Source organism: Platichthys flesus, chromosome 7, assembly GCF_949316205.1.
Source record: "Platichthys flesus chromosome 7, fPlaFle2.1, whole genome shotgun sequence".
In the NCBI taxonomy this organism is placed as follows: Eukaryota; Metazoa; Chordata; class Actinopteri; order Pleuronectiformes; family Pleuronectidae; genus Platichthys; species Platichthys flesus.
Window position 1 is genome coordinate 3,689,751 of NC_084951.1, and position 17,226 is coordinate 3,706,976.

General features: G+C 40.9%; 2 protein-coding genes across 3 annotated transcripts; one reads left to right on the top strand and one right to left on the bottom strand.

The window, feature by feature from the left end:
- Positions 1 to 849: 849 nt before the first annotated feature.
- On the bottom strand, positions 850 to 6,386 carry ccnq (cyclin Q). The gene is made up of 5 exons (XM_062392376.1): positions 6,025 to 6,386; positions 3,943 to 4,126; positions 2,967 to 3,099; positions 2,522 to 2,740; positions 850 to 1,424 (listed from the first exon to the last, which is right to left on the bottom strand). The coding sequence occupies exons 1-5, from the start codon at positions 6,173 to 6,175 to the stop codon at positions 1,335 to 1,337; spliced, it is 777 nt and encodes a 258-aa protein (XP_062248360.1). The 5' UTR covers positions 6,176 to 6,386; the 3' UTR covers positions 850 to 1,334.
- A 1,681-nt stretch (positions 6,387 to 8,067) lies between these two features.
- Positions 8,068 to 16,792, top strand: cfap126 (cilia and flagella associated protein 126). 2 transcript variants are annotated; one of them, XM_062391214.1, is made up of 5 exons: positions 8,068 to 8,166; positions 8,295 to 8,357; positions 10,876 to 10,950; positions 11,030 to 11,230; positions 16,435 to 16,792. In XM_062391214.1, the coding sequence occupies exons 1-5, from the start codon at positions 8,140 to 8,142 to the stop codon at positions 16,651 to 16,653; spliced, it is 585 nt and encodes a 194-aa protein (XP_062247198.1). In that variant the 5' UTR covers positions 8,068 to 8,139; the 3' UTR covers positions 16,654 to 16,792. The 2 variants fall into 2 exon arrangements, with proteins under 2 accessions (XP_062247198.1, XP_062247199.1); XM_062391215.1 differs by lacking the exon at positions 10,876 to 10,950.
- Positions 16,793 to 17,226: the final 434 nt, after the last annotated feature.

Genomic DNA, 17,226 nt, shown 5'->3' on the forward strand with positions numbered 1-17,226 from the left:
CTCTGTTTCTGTTTCTGACTCACCTGTGTGCTTTATTTGAAGAAGTTTTCACAGGTCAAATGTTCATCCTGGGTTACAAGTACAACAGTAAAAATAAAATGTCAACTCTTCAACTTTATTTTGGGTCAAGCAAAGATGGCGATCTATCTCTCCAGGAGGAAAAAACTTGAAGAATCACTGGATGAAGATGTTATTTGCATCTTTAAACGAATGTTAAAGGCTAGGATGAAAACTGATTTTACTTTCTTTATTTTGTCAAATAATGTAGAAGATTTTGAGAAGATGTGGAGCCTCAAGCAAGTTTTATGTTCTGTGACAATAGATAAACTGGTGTTTGGTCATATTTTGGATTGAATATTGTTTTTATGTTGATGTAACTTGTGTTTTTGAAAACTGAGTAAATAAAAGTGGCTTGAAAAATCAAATCTCTCTCTCTCTCTCTCTAAATGCAAAAAATGTTAGCGAGCATCCTAATAATATCAGGTCTGAGAGGCTTTGTACAGTAATTTAAAACATTTTTTGACATCCACAGTCTCAGCAGAAAGATCTTAAACATATTTTGAAGATTAAATATAGTGATGGCTGAGTTTTCTCATTTAGGGCCCATACAGCACAAAGGCACTTGCAGTCTGGTCTTGGTGTTCACATTGATCTTCTCTAGCTCAACCTCATTAGGAACTGGTAAAAACGTGAAGCCAACATTATGTGTTCTCATACCTCAGCCTGAAGCACACTTCCTTCTACTGAGAATGTGGATCCTGCCAGTCTCAGGCAAAATTAACTGCACTGTGTGGAAATGAATAGAACATGTCATCCAGTGCGATAATACTTACAATACTTTAGACAATCACACATTGTTGGTCTTTATTACCTCATGGAACTTACAGACAGTAATAACACATTAAATATGACCCGCAATATCCTCGAAACATGACAGGTCATAAGCCGTGTTCTGATTTCATTTTGAGCAATAATTATTGGTGAATTACTCTTAATTGGGTGACGAATTTAAGAGGATCCAGTCCCATCCATACAGTGGTGTTTGTTTTCAAAACATGAATCGCGTGAAAAGACTGCTGAGGTTTTTCAAAAGTTTTTCCTGCTGCTGATGACGATTCCAGCACATTACACTGCACTGCTGACATGTCAAGAAATGTCTCTCCCAGGTGGCAATAATCGGTAGTGCATGCGTGTTCATTTTTATAGTCCCAGCTCATAGAATAACTTGGGCAATACTAAATATTGTCACACACACACACACGCACACGCACACGCACACACACGCGCACACGCACACACACGCACGCCATGTGCAGGTCTTGCTTGTGTGTCCTTTAGATACACTTGGCATCCATGTCATAGAGTTGAAGAAGGTCTGAGATCACTGCATCGATGTCTGCTTTAGTTGCGTCCTCACACAGCACCTACACACACAAACACACACACAAAGAGATACTTCAGCTCCACACCTGGTCTCAATAAGCAGTGGACATCAAAGCCTCACACACCATTTCAAATTACCTAGATTTTAATGCCTTGAGGACTGCAGAATAAAACCATAACAAATTCTGACTCTGTTTCATTTGCATTTGGATACAGTAACTTAAAAATCAAAGCTCTAACAAGAGACTTCATTTGGACAATGGAAAACTATAATTGCCAGCATCTTTCAATTAATATTTAACACTTAGAGACACTTTGTGGACTGGCTGGAGCTGGATGGTCAGGCGGAGATGTCCCATTGGTTCAAGTGCAAAATGGTACAAAGTTGAAGATTTGCTGTTGGCATGGGAGCATCTGTGCAAGGCCACATCGACTGTATATCCATCATAGTGTAAAATGGCCCTTATGGACTAAACTGAATATGGTACATGCTTTAAATTCTGTTAAATGTGTCTCAAACAAAGATTGACTCAGCATCATGGAGTGAAAACTGTTACCTGTCTGTTGATAATCCGGTGTAACAGAGACACTGATGCGTTTATATGAATGTCAGGGAGGCAGAAATCGATACCTAACCCAAATGATCTGCATGAAATGATCCCTCCAGGGAATTCTTCTGTAGTTTTAACATCCTGGATTGCGACACAAAACTGTGGATATTTGTATCGTGGTTTCGGTATCAGAAATACTGTCAGAGATGGCAGCATAAAACTGATTTTTTTGTCGTAAAATGAGTGTGTCTCATATCTGTACTGAAGAAAGACAATACTTCTCCTCGCGCAGAGAGAGGAGAGGGAGGTAGAGAGGAGATGGAGGTAGGGTGGGAGGGTGGGAGGGAGGGACACACAAAAACAAATTATGAAAATGATCTGGTGCCGATCTTGACCCGCAGAGCACATTATGAGTTCGGCCCACTGTGTCTGTTGGCTGTATAAACAGGTATCACATACATCACATTTTATGGTCAAATCAATAATTACATAGTAACTTTCTCTATCTTGTTCACATGCACATTATTGTTTCTGATCAGTCGTTTCTCTCTTCAATCTGTAACTGTGACCATGCAGCAAAGACACACCTGCCACCACTCCTTCTCCCCGACAGGCAGCTCCACTCCGTAGCTGTTTAAAGCCAGGTACAGCGTTGCTATGGCAATGTGTTGAGGTGTGTGTCGGATGCACATGTCTCCATGGTAACAGTCTCGAAGCAGAGCCCACGAAGTCTCAGTGATGGGGGTTCGAGACCAAGCGTGGCGGTTAACCAGTGACTTCACAGACAGCAGGTAGTGAAGTAAATACTAAGGAGAGAGGGAGACGAATAAAAAATCCTGCCACTCTCTAAATGACACATTCTATATGTGAGTCAAACGGCAATTCAATTTGTTTTAAGTTAACAATTCAGTTAAAAATAAAGAAACACAAACACTTTGGGACAACCACGACATGACAACAGTGACTGAGACAGAAAAATAGGCCCACACTAGACAGGGGGGGACAGGAATCCATACATATGCTCACACTTACCTTGTGAGGGTGTTCGAATGAGACTTGGAAGTTTAGCTGTCGGAGGATGAGGAGCTCGCACTGCACCACGCTGTCCCTCAAGTCCCAGAACTCCTTGTCACAATCTAAAGGCGCACTGCCACTGTTGAAATACCTGCAAGGGAGAGACAGAGGGGGACACGGAGGTGGTAGAGAGATGAGGACAGAGGGAAATTGAGGTGACCACTCTTAAAAGGACTTAGTTCAAACTGACCTAAAACACGAAACATAATAATAAGCAACCTTAAACTGCATGTTTGGAAAGTTGTGCTCTTGTCCTGTGTTAATGCTGCAAAGCTCCTTCAAAATTAATCTTTTTCTCTAGTGTGTCCTCCTCAAACAGTTCTACAATATACTCTGTTTGTACTGTTTGTGTGCAGAATATTTTATAAACAGTCTATGGTGGATGCAGGGATGGTACAGCCTCAGGGTTCTGGGGACGTAGTCCTGCAGTCACTCTTTACTTGACACAATTAATGTAGGTCACTTTTTCAGTTTCAGAAAAAAAGCTGCAACCAGCATCACCACAGGTCAAGCAAAAAGCCCATTCCAAACAGGCAGGTTAAGAGCTGCAAGTGCATTGGTCCGTTATCAAAGGTCAAAGCAAATTTGTACAAATACTTTGTGACGCTGCTGCATACCCAACATATTCACTACACTCTAGCCACTCTTCATTATTATAATATTAAAAAGAATCTGATGATACGAATGCTGCATTTGTTTTATGTCAATCGCTGTCAGAATGACTTGACTATTTTACATAGTTCAAGACACTCAAGATAGAAACACTTCAGTTCACATGTAATATTCGATGTCTGTGTTTCAATGCAAGTGGCCTGCATCTGCCACCAAGGCTTTATCTTCACAGCAGCACACCGTTTAGTGAGGTATCTTGCTCTCAGGGGCCTTAAAGTATTACATGCGGCAAATAGTACCCACTTGTAACCAAGCATATTACCTGTGGCTCACGTTGATGATGTCACGGGTTCTGACATGCTGCTCCTCCACTTTGCCAGCCAGGTAGAGACAGCTCATGGCCACCAAGTAGGGTTCATATGCACGCATGTTGACACGCTTGAAGAAACGATGGTACAACACACACGCTGTGGCCACAGGCACCGAGCGCATGCCCAGCTTCACTCCTGAGCAAGGGAGGAGGGTACACTCAAAATCCAATGTGGTGTTTCATCAAATTTGATAGATCCATCACACAAATTCATATCCTTCATTTCTTTTCTGAACTGCCATTTCTATTTTATCAATCATTTGAGTCACCATTTGAATCATTATGTCAGCAGTACGTCAGAGTTCTGTCCCAGGCTGCTACGGTTACAGCTCAAAACCATTTCTTACATGCTGAATGTTTTTCAAAATCTAAATGCACAGAGGTTGACAAGAAACAGTGTAGAGAAATATATATATTTAGATATATATTTTATTTTCTATTTTAAATGTTGATATTCTATTTTATACTATTTCAATTTTTTTTTTGGTTGTAATTACTTGAGTATTGCTAGAAGAGAGCCTATGACTCAAGCATTTAATTGCCAGCGACTGTTTAATGTTATTGTTGTGCATATGACAATAAAAATCTTGAATACACAGGCTAAAAGCTGACTAATGCTTCTTGATGGATCAGATGTGTGGTCAATTTATGGTTTAGAAATTATACATGATGAAATTAAAACCTAACCAGGGAAATGTGTGAGGTGTTAAGACAGAATAATGAGATAATAAAACACTTAACTTTTCAAAGTCAAATTTGATACAATAAATAACAAATGGAACTAGATTGATAGATCAATAGATTTAATCAGAGGGTACTTTCCTTCTCATATATTAGCTGCTATAATAAGTTTACAGTTTAATTTTATTTATACAACCTACATTACACCACAATAAATATATAATAATAAATCATCCCTCTTAGAGCTCTGCAAAAGATATAAAATTAAACAGGTGACCTCACTCAATTCTTAAGGAGATTAATGGATTTGAGATCCTTGGTTCACCTAAACTAGTCTTATGAGGGAACATAGCTGACATGAAACTGGCACTGATTGCTGGTAATAAAAGTATTACTGTTATGGAAAAGTGTGGGCTCAACCCCTGTCTCCCTGTGGTTTAAGAACTGTCCTCATACAACGCATCAGAAAAAACATCTCTTATCTTAAAAGGAAGAAACATCTTTGATACATTGTTGCTGCTGGTGGACAATAAAAAAAAGCTCAACACACTGTGTTTTTTCTGTCTTTCTCCTGTTGCAATTCTCTATTTTGAACAGGCTCCTGTCAAACCAGCTGTCACTCTGGGTTCAGGAGACAGACACTATCTCTACATTTAAGGAGAGACTTATATCTTCCCTCTTTGATAAATCTTAAAGTTAGAACTGACTCAAGTGAGCACTGAACCATCCCTTAGCTCTAAACCGTAGAGGGGACTCCCATCATGCACTGAGCACTTCTCCCTCTCTTGATCTCTCGACCTAACATTTCTTTAAATACATGTCACTAACTTTGTGGGAACTGTTGTGTTCTGTAGAACTTTTAGCGTCTCGACCTTGTATGTAAAGTTCCTTGGGATAATGCATCTTGTGGTCTGGAGATTTACAAATGAGATTGAACTTTTGTATTGACCCTTGTCTGTGGTGGGATGGGGGAGACAGGCCTTTTCTTATACCCATGTTTTCCTCTGTACTGTGGGCCTCCCCACCACGAAAGGTTGAGGAAAATTAAACATATTTCCTCAACTAGGCTTTCTTAGGACTTTTAGTATATTGTTCTAGACACCTCATAGAATTTTTTTATGCTGAAAAAAATTATTTTACAATTACTTCTATTTTTGGCTCCAAAAGGCGTTACTTTGCCTGGACTATGTATTTAAAGAAGAAAATTGTTTAATTGGTCATATTCGTATAAAGTAATATAATAAGCTATGTCATTTTTACAATAATAACTTTTTCGCCATCAGGCATGACTTTGAATCTTGCTTACTAAACAGAAGTGAGCTTCCATGATACCCTGGTGAAACTGGGTGTTACCTGTCTCCATAATGAAGCGACAGACGCGGAAGTGTGTCTTGGTGTCCCTGGCGGGGTCACACTCGGACTCCCCGCCGGAGAGGGGTCTCCGGCCCGCCGGCCACCCGGGAGCGTCCGGGGTGGCAGAGGGACGAGAGGACGGAGCCTCCATGTGTCCCAGAGCATCAGAGAACGACACGTAGACAGAGAGCTGGGTGTAAACTAACTCAGCCACACGTAGCTGAAAAGTTACACGTGTCCCTTCGTTCAGAGAAACCAGAGGGGGAAGAATACTGAAGTTAACTGCCCGTCCCGACCACCTACAACCTATTCAGTCTCCATCATAGCGTCCATTACTGCGACGTGTGTTCACCGGAAGAAAAACATGGTGTTTTATCTTCTTCCTCTTTCCGGCAGACTAGGCACTATTAAGTGCTTTACTGCCTCCCACCGGTATGGAAACATTACTTCACTATATGCCCTCACAATTTATAAAATAAGACTTTATTAATCCGGAAGGAGCTTCTTGCGAAAGCTTGCTGCAAGATTGATTGGTGTACAGAACAATATAATAAAGTATATAGATTACAGAAAAAAGTGTATAGAGATATACTAATACTTAACTAATTTAACGTCAGTAGAAATTGACTGATAAAATAATATGGGATACTGCAAATTTTTTATTGAAATTGAAATGTAATAAAATTAAATATTGGACATGATCATAAATTAATGTGATGATAGACAAAAAACGCATTTTTACACAAAGTGCATGTGAATGGTGTTACTACACATGAGTGGTAATATAAAAAGTGAAAAGACTACTGTGCATGTTGTTGTAATTAAGTGTGCGATTATAAAACCTGGTTCTTTTTTGTCTGAAGTGCACTGCCGGATGAAGTGCGCCGCGCTGGTGCGCAGCAGGAAGATGTGTGCCAAATGCCAATGTGCGCCCCAGGATAATGTGCGCCACAGGATGATGTGCGCCACACGATGATGCGCGCTGCAGGATGATGTGTGCTGCAGGATGATGTGCGCCGCAAGATGATGTGCCCGGATGTGCGCCACAGGATGATGCACACCGCAGGATGATATGCGCTGCAGGATGAAGTGCGCTGTAGGATGATGTGCGCTGCAGGATGATGTGCGCTGCAGGATGATGTACACCACAGGATGAAGTGCGCCGCAGATAACTGGTCTGCCCCATAACACCCACACTAAGTGGCCTCTTTTTTGTCTGTAAATCTAAATTACCCCATACTACATCAACTTGAAGAGGGCCTCACTCAGCAGCTGAACAGTGTGGGCCCAACTTAAACAATGCTATCAGGTGTTTGTATATCCTATGCTTTTGTGTGAATTCTAACAGAGACACACCCAGATACCTACTTAGGCCAAAGCAAAGAAGTCCCAAGATGTGAGACGTGAATGTATTCTTATGCTGTGTACTGTAGCTCCCGAAAACCGGTTTGTTTAAAGACACAAATACACTTTACACATGATTTTTGGACTTGCAACGTTCTGCTAACCTGGGAGCGAGTCACCCACCTCCTCCAAGCTCACACAGTGACAACCTACTGATACCTGTTCATGACATAATCCTTGATTACCAAAACTTGTTCTGGTGTTAATCCTTATCTTTGTGTTACATAATGTTTAAATCAGAACAGTCTTTGTGACAGACATGCTGCTTTACTTAACATCAATAAAGCAACAAGTTGAATAGCAGTTCATAGAGACACAACATTTATTTGATCCATTATCAACTTTATATAATTTTTTCTCAATATCCAATACGTTACCAAACTCTTGAAATGGTTTCTTGTCATGGAGATCAAATGGACTTATTTAAACCTAATATATTCTCCTCAACAAAGTCTGACAACCACCAGAACGTCGGGTTTCAGTTTTCAAAATAAAAGTCCTTGTGTAGGTCACGACGGGACAGGCAATAAATAGACAAATAAAAAAATTTAAAAATTCAAAGTGAACTGTGAACTTTATGTATCCACAAACAAACACCTATACAACTGGGGTTCCCAGAGTGCAGTGCGTGGGTGCTGTGTGACGTCTGACGAATTATTTGGTGTTGCTAGGCAACGAGTCAACAGTAACACACGGGGGCAGTAGGCAGACATGTCGTCCAATTACTCAGCAAACCAGGTAAGATACAGATGAACACGGAAAATAAACATGAGACAAAAATATATGTAAGTACATAAAACTAAGATAAATGCTGATCATGAAACTCTGCAGGCTTGTTTGACTCACAAGTGTCTCTACATCCTCAGTATGAGAGCTCCTTCAGGACACACAGGCCCAACGACTGGTGTGAGACTAAATACTTCAAACAGGTACAGCTGCTCAACACACATCAGCACTCCTGTCCCAGTGTGTTGTATTTCACATTGCCTGATAGTTTTCTGTGGGTGTGTCTGTGTGTTTGCATATGTGTGTGTGTGTGTGGTCAAGGTATTACAGTGCCTGGTATTATTAGGGCCCGAGGAGCAACCTGTCAGGTGTTTTTACCTAAATACATGAAAATCCCTTGGCATATGTATTACACCTAGAATTACAAAGTCCAGGGGACCCATATTCCAAACCCAACAACCATTCTGAATTGAGCGGTCATTTTTGGCAATTCACACACATTGTACTTTAACAAACTCCTTCTTCTGAGGATTTATCAGATTGATTTAAATCTGGTCAATGCAACCCAACCACCTTGATGAGGAAAAGTTGTACTCTTTGTGAGTTTTTGTCAGAGGGTGTGTCCACAACGTCACGTCCAATTTTAATGTTTGACTGTGAAACGGCAGTTGTTTATAACTTCACTGTACATAAACTTCCATTATGGGTCTTGCATATGGGTGCGACAAACTGATATTTCCATGATGCTGCCCCGGCGGCACGATTCACCAACATGTATGAAAATCAAGGTATATGAACCAAGCCCATCAGTCTTACAAAAAAGTGTCTGGGACCCATACCCTAAATTGAACAGGAAATTGCCGATGTAGATTGTAATGTGAAAGATTTGCAGTGAAATATGAAGTTGTGGTCATTTTTAGAGAATGCTTAAATTGCATGACAGGGACTTGTCCTCCTTTTGGGGACAAAAAGCAAATCTCCATGATTTAATCATTACATTTTAAGGAATAGGTTAAGGTTATGCTTAGGTTAAGTCTAGGTTTAGGTTAAGATTCAATATCTCTGACGGTAACACGTTAAAAGGAAGCGCCGGTTTGTTACCGCTCAGAGATATTGTGCGGAGACTTACATCTGTTAAAAGATAAATCTCACGTAACTGGACTGCCTGCTTCGCTGGAAGTTTGTCTCGGTGATGTTTCTGATGTCTTTCTCTCTCTGATCTCTCTCTCTCTCTCTCTCCTTTCTCTTAAACCACATGTTTCATGTTACGTGGATAAATCTAGAGTTAAAGAGCCTTAATACATCTCGACGCCATTCAGCGCCAGAACCAGGACATAAGAAATCTCTTTGTCTAGAAATAGTCCTTTGTGTAACTGGCGACCGACCACCATCTTGTCTTCGACCTCATGTCGTCAAAGAGGTGATAAAACCTCCATCTTGAAATTACTTGAACGTAACATCTTGATCTCGGCCAGATGACGTCACCACGTGAAGTCGTCATTACGCCATAGCCACTCCCCCTTTTCTTTCTCACACAGACATAGGGACACACACAGACAGGCAGACACACACGACCCTAACCCTAACCCTAACCACACACACACACATAGATACTCAGTATCACATGCGTGGTCCTAATTGTGATAAGTGCTGCTGTTGCCATCCTGGAAATATTGGAGTTTGTTAAATGAAGAATCATTGAAATAACATTCACTTTATTTCCCTTTTTAATAAATACTTTTGTAATTAAAGTATTTGTATTTCTGTGATTATTTGTGCATATGTATGTGAATACAGCTGGATTACTATAGCCTGTGCTCGAACTTAAAACCCTTCATTGTTTATTATATAATCATTAATATTAAATATTGAGATTATTAATTTAACTTTTATCACTTGAGACTGATAACTATAGTTTGACAGGGTGGTGCCCCGCTACGATAAGCAATGATTACAGATCGTATTATTCTTAATTGATAATTTTATTTTTGTCATTAATTATTTTAACACTTATTAATGGATAACCGTATCATTTCTAATTAATTGTTTTACTATTCTTAATTAATAGCTTTATAATTTTTTATTATTTTTAATAAATAATTTTTACTTTAGTAATCATATTTCATGATTATTTATAATTAGCAAACGTCAAATCTACTACTGCAATTGCACAACAGGTAATTGCAGCATTGATTAGAATAAACACTTTGTAGCATAACTGAAGGTCAATGAATATATAGATTATTGTCAATAATGATCAGGCAATCCTGCTGCAATCATAGTCCATGGTCAGGAGCCACCACGAACATGATCCACCATCAAGATCAGATGCCAACATGATACAGATTCCGCCATTATTATCAAGATAAGCCAGCATGATACAGAATCGGCCATTCTGGATCCACCATTACGATCATGATCTCTGATAAGCGATCCACCATCATAATCCAGGATGTGTGGACGATAAGGCAAAGGGACTCCGGGGAAGAAGCCACGGAAGTACCATGTATTGATGAGATATTAATTTCTTGGATGTGATAAGCAGGGAGAAGAGGAAGGATAAGCTGGGAAGAGAAGCTCTGTGTGTCATGTGTCCCCCGACATTCTAGAGTCAACGTTATTTCCTCTGAACTCATGGAAACTGTGTGTGTGTGTGCGTGTGTTTCTGTGTGTGGGTCTGTGTGTGGGTCTGTGTGTGGGTCTGTGTCTACGCACTCACAGAGACCCCAAGCAAAGACTGGTCACACCACTATAATTGCCAATGACAGAGGACACCTGCTCCCCGGTGTGGCTAAGGTGAGAATGTATAAATCTTATTTTCTCTCTCTTTTTTAATTGTCTCTTTGTAAATCTCTCTCTCTCTCTTGTGCTACAGAGAGGCAGTGCTTGGCCAGACTTTAAGGGGACCTGGGATCTTCCTTCTCGTATCCCAGCCTGCCACATCAACCCAACAGGCCGCTCTGTGGAGGGCCTCAACAGGCTCAAGTCCTGGGGCTTCTACCCACAGCACACAGGGAGATCTCAGCCACACAGCTGCAGCAGGAAGTCAGAAAGGCTGCAGAAATTCAGCAAGCAGGTCTGTCTACTGGGGGCCCACCCACATGATTCATGTCTGTTTTTTTCTTGAGGACAAACAGAAAGCTTCTGCAAGAACTCCTCCACCCTTTATTGTTCTGGCCTGATCTGAAGAGCTATTTAAAAGGCTCAAAGTGTTTTCACACAGTAGGGCTTCGGAGGATGCCACAGGTCTGTACTGTTTAATGTTCAGGTGGACCTTTTAAATGTCAAGTTTCCCGGTTTACAGATGTGATCAATCAATCAATCAAATTTTATTTGTATAGCCCATATTCACAAATTACAATTCATCTCATAGGGCTTTAACAGGGTGTGACATCCTCTGTCCTTAACCCTCAGCAAGAGTAAGGAAAAACTACAAAAAAAACTTTTAACAGGGTAAAAATATGTAGAAACCTCAGAGAGAGCCACATGTGAGGGATCCCTCTCCCAGGACGGACAGAAGTGCAATAGATGCCACGTGCAGGAGAACATCATCAATAATCAAAGTCTCTAGCAGCATTGATGAGGGTAGACATCCCGAAGGACAACCCCAACATGACATGCCAAGCAGTCCCGCTGCAAGCACAGTCCATGCTCAGCAACCATCTTAACCACGATCCACCATCCAGACCAGACGCCACTCCAGTCCTCAGTCACCGTCCACCACCGCCCACCAGGAGGACCCATCACAAGCCACCACCGCGGTCCTGGTCCCCCGCCCTTGCCCAATGCCAGCGCGACACAGGGTCCGCCACCAGCACCACGATCAGCCCACATTACTCAGAATCCGCCACACTGGATCCAACACCGCAACCCCCAGTGCGCGATCCACAAACCGTAATCCATGGTGCGGCCACAGAGGCCCTGGATCTGCGGGTGATAAAGCAAAGGGATTCCGGGGAAGGGGGATAGGGATGGAGAAGAGGAAGGAGAAGCTGGAAAGAGAAGCTCCGTGTGTCATGTGTCATAAAATAGAACAAGTAACGTTCTGGCGCACTAATTAGCTCTAACTATAAGCTTTATCAAAAAGGAAGGTTTTGAGCCTACTTTTAAACGAACAGATGGTGACTGCCTCCCGAACTGAAAGTGGTAGATTATTCCACAGCCGAGGGGCTTGATGGCTAAAAGCTCTGGCTCCTACTCTACTTTTAGAGAATTTAGGGACGACAAGTAGGCTTGAATTCTGGGAGCGGAGTGCTCTAGTGGGTTTATAAGGTATTAACAGCTCTTTAAGGTCTAAAGGCGCTATATTATTAAGGGCCTTGAAGGTGAGGAGGAGAATTTTAAATTCTATTCTCGATTTAACTGGAAGCCAGTGTAGCGATTCTAATATTGGAGAAATGTGCTCTCTTCTCTTTGTTCTCGTCAGGACACGTGCTGCAGCATTTTGGACAAGCTGTAGAGTCTTTAACGACTTCCTGCTGGAGCCTGATAATAATGAATTACAATAGTCCAGTCTCGATGTAATAAAGGCGTGGACTAGTTTTTCTGCATCTTTTTGTGAAAGGACATGTCTAATTTTTGAAATATTACGCAAGTGGAAAAAAGCAGGTCCTAGAAATTTGTTTTAAGTGACTATTAAAGGATAAATCAGGATCGATGATCACTCCCAAGTTTCTGACTGTTTCATTGGAAGCAAGGGCAATGTCGTCTAGCGCAGCTATATCATTAGATAATGCATCTCTAAGGTGTTTGGGGCCAAGTATTATAACCTCTGTTTTGTCTGAGTTTAATAAGAGAAAATTGCGGGTCATCCAGGTTTTTATGTCCTTGAGACATGTTCGAAGTTTAGTTAATTGATTACTTTGTTCAGGTTTTATTGACAAATATAACTGGGTTTCATCCGCATAGCAGTGGAAATTTACCGAGTGTGTCCTGATAATGTTTCCTAGTGGAAGCATATATAATGAGAATAAAATTGGGCTGAGCACAGAGCCCTGTGGAACACCATGATTAACTTTGGTGCGCACAGATGACTCATCATTAATTTGCACAAATTGGGAGCGATCAGAAAAATACGATTTAAACCAGTTAAGGGCGGTTCCATTAATGTTAATTAACTGTTTCAGTCTTTGTAATAAAATTTGATGGTCAATTGTGTCGAATGCTGCACTGAGATCTTACAGAACGAGGACAGACACAAGTCCCTGATCTGAGGCTATTAAAAGGTCATTAGTGACTTTTGCCAAGGCTGTCTCTGTACTGTGATTGGCTCTAAACCCCGATCGAAATATCATATATATTATTTTCCTGGAGAAACTCACACAGCTGATTGGCTACCACTTTTTCTAAGATTTTAGAAATGAAGGGGAGATTAGATATTGGCCTGTAATTGGCTAAAACCTCTGGGTCTAGGGTGGGTTTTTTGAGTAGGGGTTTGATGACAGCTATTTTAAAAGACTGTGGTACATAACCTGATGATAATGATAATGACAGATTGATAATGTTAAGTAACGAACTATCAATTAGGGGCAGAATTTCTTTAAGTAATTTGGTAGGAATGGGATCTAAGATACAGGTTGTTGGTGTAGAACCTGAGATTAATTTGGTAAACTGATCACGGGTGACCAGAGAGAAGCTGTCTAAGTAATGGGTAGGATTCTCAGCCGTTTCTGAGATCTCTGTTGTTGGGAGGGTATTAGTGCCAATTGATGGCAGGAGATGGTTGATTTTATTTCTAATAGTTTGAATTTTATCATTAAAAAAGGTCATAAAGATATTGCTATTTAGGGATCGAGGAATACTGGGTTCGGTGGAGGTGTGACTCTCTGTCAGCCTGGCTACAGTGCTGAAGAGAAACCTGGGGTTGTTTTTATTCTCTTCTATTAGTTTTGAATAGTAGGCGGCTCTTGCTTTGTGGAGAGCCTTTTTATATTCTTTAACACTATTCTTCCAGTCTATTAGATTTTCAACATTGTTGCTGGAGCGCCACTTCCTTTCTAGTTTTCTTGATAATTGTTTTAACTCATTTGTCTGGGAATTATACCACAGAGCTAATTTACTATGTTTGACATTTTTCTTTTTTAGAGGCGCTATTGAGTCTAATGTTAATCGTAATGAGTCTGCAGAGCTATCGACGAGGTGGTCGATCTCAATGGAGCTCAGGGTATTAAAGAATTTGTTGTTTATATCTACTGCTAATACGGGTTTAAAAGTAATTGGGATTATTTCCTTAAATTTAGCTACAGCACTATCAGGTAGACATCTAGAATATGAATTTTTTATTAGTGGCATATATTCAGTTATTGAAAAATCAAAGGTTATTAAATTATGGTCTGATAGAACTGGATTGCGTGGAAGTACTGTTAAATTTTCAATTGCGACACCGTACGATAATACAAGGTCAAGTGTGTGGTTACCACAATGAGTAGGTTTGTGCACCCACTGACTGAAACCAATAGAGTCTAGTATTGAAATAAATGCTACGCTAAGGCAATCATTATTATTATCAACATGAATATTAAAGTCACCAACAATAATAATTTTATCGGTCTTTAGGACTAAGTTTGATAAAAACTCAGGGAATTCCTTTAAAAATTCAGTATAAGCCCTGGGAGCACGGTAAACTACGGCAAATATGATTGGCTGTTGGTGGTTCCTGGATTGGCGTGGAAGACTAAGAACCAGACATTCAAATGACTTGTCGCTGAGTTTAGGTTTAGGATTAATTGATAGACTGGAGTTAAAAATAGCAGCAACTCCACCTCCTCGCCCAATTTCTCTAGGAACCTGTTATACAAGTCTTATTTCAAGTAAATGAACAGAAAAAACATCGGCAGCAGGGTTACAAGTAGTTCCATTTGTAACCCACTACATATCACTGCAATTACAACAGGTCCTGAATAATAGTACTGTGAATTGATATGACTGGGGGGAGTAGATTCATTTAGACTGACATAATCATCAGGATGCAGCCACGTCTCAGTGAGGGACAATAAATCTATGTTGTAATCAGAGACTATTTCATTAACTAAAAGAGCCTTTTTTGCCAGGGATCTAATGTTTAAAAGACCACATTTAAAAGTCTGGGTTTCCTGTATTGTTTCAGAGGTTGTTTTAATTTGTATTAAATTTTTGTGTGGAGTTCTCGCTCTGTTATAGTTTAATTTCAATAATTTAATCGGACGGTGAACAGACACAATCTCTATGGGGTTTTGTGACTGATCCAGAGGGAGCGCAGAGAAGTGTTTAGCACTGCAGCTCTGCTTCCTGGTCCCAACTATGGGTTGTCATGTTATAGACTTAGTAATATTCCTAGATAAGAGAGCTGCTCCATCCCAAGTGGGATGAACGCCGTCTCTCCTAACAAGACCAGGTTTTCTCAAAAAAGTTAGCCAATTATCTATAAAGCCCACGCCGTTTACAGGACACCACCTCGACAGCCAGCTGTTAAAAGACAACATGCGGCTAAACATGTCGTCACCTGTGAGCGGGCCAGAGAAAACTACTGTGTCCGACATCGTTTTAGCAAAAGCACACACCGACTAAACATTCACTTTAGTGACCTCCGACATACGAAGCCCGGAGTCGTTGCTGCCGACGTGATGTTTGAGCTACATCTTGGGATTGATCAAAACAGCACAGAGGGAACTAGCGTAACTCAAGGAGTAAAAACACTAGATTCAGGACAAAAACAAGCTGTTTTCTTACAGTAATACTGGTTGCTAAGCCAGCATAATCATAAATACACACAATGGCTGAGGGAAAGGGAGGGTGAATAATGTCATGATCCAGGAAAAGATAATATGTCGCAGAACAAAAGGGCTAAAAGAAAAACAAACTCTGTGGGGCCTTCAGGTGGTGGTTCTCTCAGAGGAGCGGTAATCTGAGCTGAAACCCAGTCCATCGTAATGCGGAACTTCACTCAAACAATCATTTGATCGGAGGTAAGAGTAGTGGAAGGGTTTAGACTATATTTTTTTACTATATTGTCTACGAAGGGTGGAAAATTGCCTTTGGCTCACCAAGGACAATACATTAAAATTAAAGTAGGAGTTAAATTTCTGTGTTGAAGTGCAACAGAGATACCTACAGAGAAAGGAGAGAGTGAGACTATGGGGGGGGGGGGGGGGGGTCGGTCATTTGTAACATGTTAGACTGCAGCACCAAATCTGTGTAAGGGTGTGTAATTGCTTATAAATTAAGCTTTACATCAGTAAAAGGAAGAATATCCTACTTTCTTTTAAAAGTTAAACGTTTAGCTTTAAATTTGTCTGTTCTCAGACCAACAGGGACGTGCAGCAGGACTGTGTCGCCCCAGCCTCCACAGCCAAGGCCTGTCCAGCATCTCAGCACTGCCCCATCGCTGGAGGTGAGTCAGCCGCTGACCAAAACCAGGACTTGCAGGCAGCAGTTGTTGAACAAACTACTCAGGCGGCCAGGAGTGAGAAGCCGCTGAGCCAGTACTCTGCATCTGAAGAGAAGCCAGGTGCTAGAGAATGAACCGTCAACCAACCCCAAACTGGCAGAGGGGGTCTCCCTCTGCCAGGGAGAGTGAGCAACGTGCAACGTGTGAGAGAAAGTAGCCAGCCCAGGAACAGCAGCATCCTCCACCATCAAAAATAAATGCCTCTAGACTTCACCAGCTTGACTTATTTTAGCATGGGTCCTTAATTGTTTCCAGCATTAAAACGGTCAATATATGATCATATATAAAAAGCTTCTTTTAAAATATTTTATGGATCTATGACACTTTGACCCTGCCAATAGGCACACATCTCCTCCCTCCTCTTTCTCTGTGACTTCTACCCCTGCTGTGGTTACTGTTTCTATCAATTGTTCTGTTCGCTGACAGGAGTAACAACTTCAAGCGACATTAAACATTGCAAATAGAGTTATACAAGTCTTATTTCAAGTAAATGAACAGAAAAAACATCGGCAGCAGGGTTACAAGTAGTTCCATTTGTAACCCACTACATATCACTGCAATTACAACAGGTCGTGAATAATAGTACGTTGCTGTATTGTCTGGATTTTAAAAAGACTATTGGGAACAGGGTTTCCACTGTATCTTTT